Below are 2,940 nucleotides of genomic sequence, written 5' to 3' on the forward strand. Positions count from 1 at the left end.
GGAGGCATGCACTCCTTAGAACCAGAGAGTATGAACTGGGGCCAGCGCTCAGGAGGCAGGAAGTAGGCGCAGGCGGGGAGAGAGAGGGTGGGAAGAAGGCTGTTATAATCAAAGCATATAAAAGTTGTTTGATGGAATTCCAATATGCTCTACAAGCTTTCATCCACAGCACAATTACAGCGTTGGAAACCTTATGAAACAGTTCTGTGCCCCAAAGGGTCTCTGAGTTGGCATTGACTTGATGTCCGTGGGCGGTGGTTTTGTTTGTTTGGGGGCAAGAAGAAGCTACAAACTTGAAGCTATTGTGCTATATTAGAAAATAAGTGAGTTTGGTTTTACTTTTAGAGTTCATTTTCTGAGAAGAAGCGTACTCGAATTAAGCAATTGTGGCAGACTTGAAATAACAGCGTAGTTTGGGTTTATCTCAAGTCTGAGGAGAAAAAAATGTTTATGCTGTAAACATTGGAAAACTCAAATTAAAGAAATAAAACCCGTTCCTGAAAATCTTGCTCATTGTTCAGGGGCTAGGAGGGGAATTCGTCAAGCTATTGGGGGGAAAATTTTTCTTTTCATTCCATTTTCCATGAAGTTTTTGAGGCCCTCCATTTAGACCCGCAAATAGAATGTATAGTTATGGGGCAGAAAGTCACAAGTTAAAACAGGAGGCTACTAAGCCTAGAAGTCAACTGTAAGTCTTAAGTCTGCCCCTTACACTCTTGAGCTACCCATTCTTCTAATGATAGGCTATGCACCATTTCCCTTGTTTCTAGATTTAGTGAGGGCAACAGAAAGGTACCATTCACAAAAGAAGAAAAGGCCCTTTGGGGGAAATGATCACATGTCAAGTATAGACAGGACTGAAGCCAGTGTGGGACTCCGTGTGGCGTAGAAGGGCAAGGAAGCCTGGTTGGCGTTGGCAGCAGAGCTGGCACTACAGGCAGCACTTGGGGGTGAGCCAAGGAGAGGGAGGAAGAGTAGATCAGAGTTACGGAAATGGAGTGAGTACAATTTTCTTATCAGTCTTGTAATTCTGTGGTAAGCAAATGAAAATTTATAAAATCCTGTCAAATATTGTTAATTTCCATCTTTTCTTTTCACTCTTATCCAAGAAATACAATCGCGTGAACTGCAGTTTTAGAAATAGCTTATCCCTATGGTAACAGCATTTACTTGACATCTGATTCTTTTAGTATCATATGAGGAAGTAATTACGATTGACAGTCCATCATTATGTATATAATGTTAGCTCTTGACTAAGGTAATGTATTTGGGCAATTAAAAAAAACGCGTGGGAGTTCTTCATTAAAATTTTTTTACACCAACTTCATTTTTAAACCTTAATTAGTCTTATTTATGGAAATTAACTTTATAAAAAACTATTCCCTTTTGTATGTATGAGAATTAAGTTTCTGAAAACACTAATAGTCTCTTTCTAATATACATGGCTCTTTGAATTTATGAAGCATAATTTCATTGTTAGATATTGTGTTAGTCTGAGTGCTTTAGAGAAACAAATCCACAGAAACTCATAAGTATAGGAGAGAGTTTTATATCAAGGGTAAGTGCACATCAAGAAAACATCCCAACCCAGTGCTGCCCGAGCCCACAAGTCTAACATTTAACATTAGCCCTTATGTCCGACACCAATCCACAAATTCCTCCTCCGTCTCACAAAACACACACTATGACGCTGACTGCAGGAGGAAGCTGAATCAGTGAATGTGTAAGCATCTCAGCGCTGGCAAGGATTTCCACACAGCTGCTCCAGCACCCAGGGCTTCATCGGGTAAGGTCCATGTGGCTTCTCCTTGGGGATGTCTTACAACTGAGCCTTGCCAGCTGAAGCAAGGAACTGGCTAAGGCAGCCGCACCCTGGTCCAACCATCAGAAACAAGAGACCTGAGAACGCGAAAGCAAGGCTCACCGAGCCATTTATCACTCTGCTCTGCCCTTCAATTAACCCCACATATGTTTATTGGCCAGATTAGCACAATAAACTAGCTACCTCAGATATGGAATATTTTACACGTTATAATTCAGCAGTAGTCTTGTTATATGAGCATTCTCTTAAAAGAAGGATAGAAATAAACTCTTTATTTGCAAGCAATGATGTATTGCAAATATTGAATTCCAATCATGCCTATGTAAAGAAACACGGAAAAGTGGGGCTGCGTTTTCTTTCCAAAACAGGTTCATAAGCCATGAGCTAAAAATATTGAATAAGCCAGATGTGATCACTGAAATCATTTGAGACTAGGGTGCCAAGGTTTTCTTAATGGGGGCTGTTTTGTTGCTAGAGAAGGTTCAGTCTGGTCATTTATTTACGTGCTGAACATGACTAGGAATTAGGGGGGAAAGCAATAGCATTATTTAAATAATTATATAAAGCCATAGATCTTTATCTGCAATATTGTGAGCTCTATAATCTCTTGAAAAAGTACAATCCTCTGTGTCTAATGTGGTAGAAAATAAATGAGAATAAAGTACAAAGAGAACTGCTTAGTTTGGCTGAACTATATTGCAGTTAAATTTGCTTAAATACCCTTTGGAACCTTAAGAGATTATGGGATGATGCTCTCCCAGAGAGGACTATCGCTGTCAATGTCCTTATTCTGAAAGTGGTTTCTCCCTGTTGGTGAAACATGAACCCCTCTTGGGAACCCAGTGAAGTCCAAGGATCTGCAAAAATCACATGAAATTAAAGTTTTGTAGATTAAATGTATACTGTCAATTGGTAAAATATAACAGCATGAATTCTACCTTGCAAGTCTGGCTAGCCCAGAGGATGTACACTGGTACAGATAGGAACTGGAAACACAGGGAATCCAGGGTGGATGATCCCTACAGGACCAGTGGTATGAGTGGCGATACTAGGAGGGTAGAGGGAGGGTGGGGTGGAAAGGGCGAATCGATTACAAGGAACTATATGTGACCTCCTAC

General features: G+C 40.4%; 2 protein-coding genes across 2 annotated transcripts in view; both read left to right on the forward strand.

The window, feature by feature from the left end:
* LOC105978627 (RNA-binding protein Raly-like) overlaps positions 1 to 2,251 on the forward strand; it is a 3,483-nt gene extending 1,232 nt beyond the window's left edge. Inside the window, exon 2 of the mRNA XM_045296303.1 lies at positions 2,191 to 2,251. Within this exon, the coding sequence (XP_045152238.1) occupies positions 2,191 to 2,251 (61 nt within the window). The remainder of the gene's footprint in view (positions 1 to 2,190) is intronic.
* PIK3C3 (phosphatidylinositol 3-kinase catalytic subunit type 3) overlaps positions 1 to 2,940 on the forward strand; it is a 114,949-nt gene that overhangs the window by 85,788 nt on the left and 26,221 nt on the right. The gene's annotated exons all lie outside the window — the stretch shown is intronic.

Source organism: Echinops telfairi, unplaced genomic scaffold, assembly GCF_000313985.2.
Source record: "Echinops telfairi isolate 266 unplaced genomic scaffold, ASM31398v2 ScPeMD7_7400;HRSCAF=8409, whole genome shotgun sequence".
Taxonomy (NCBI): domain Eukaryota; kingdom Metazoa; phylum Chordata; class Mammalia; order Afrosoricida; family Tenrecidae; genus Echinops; species Echinops telfairi.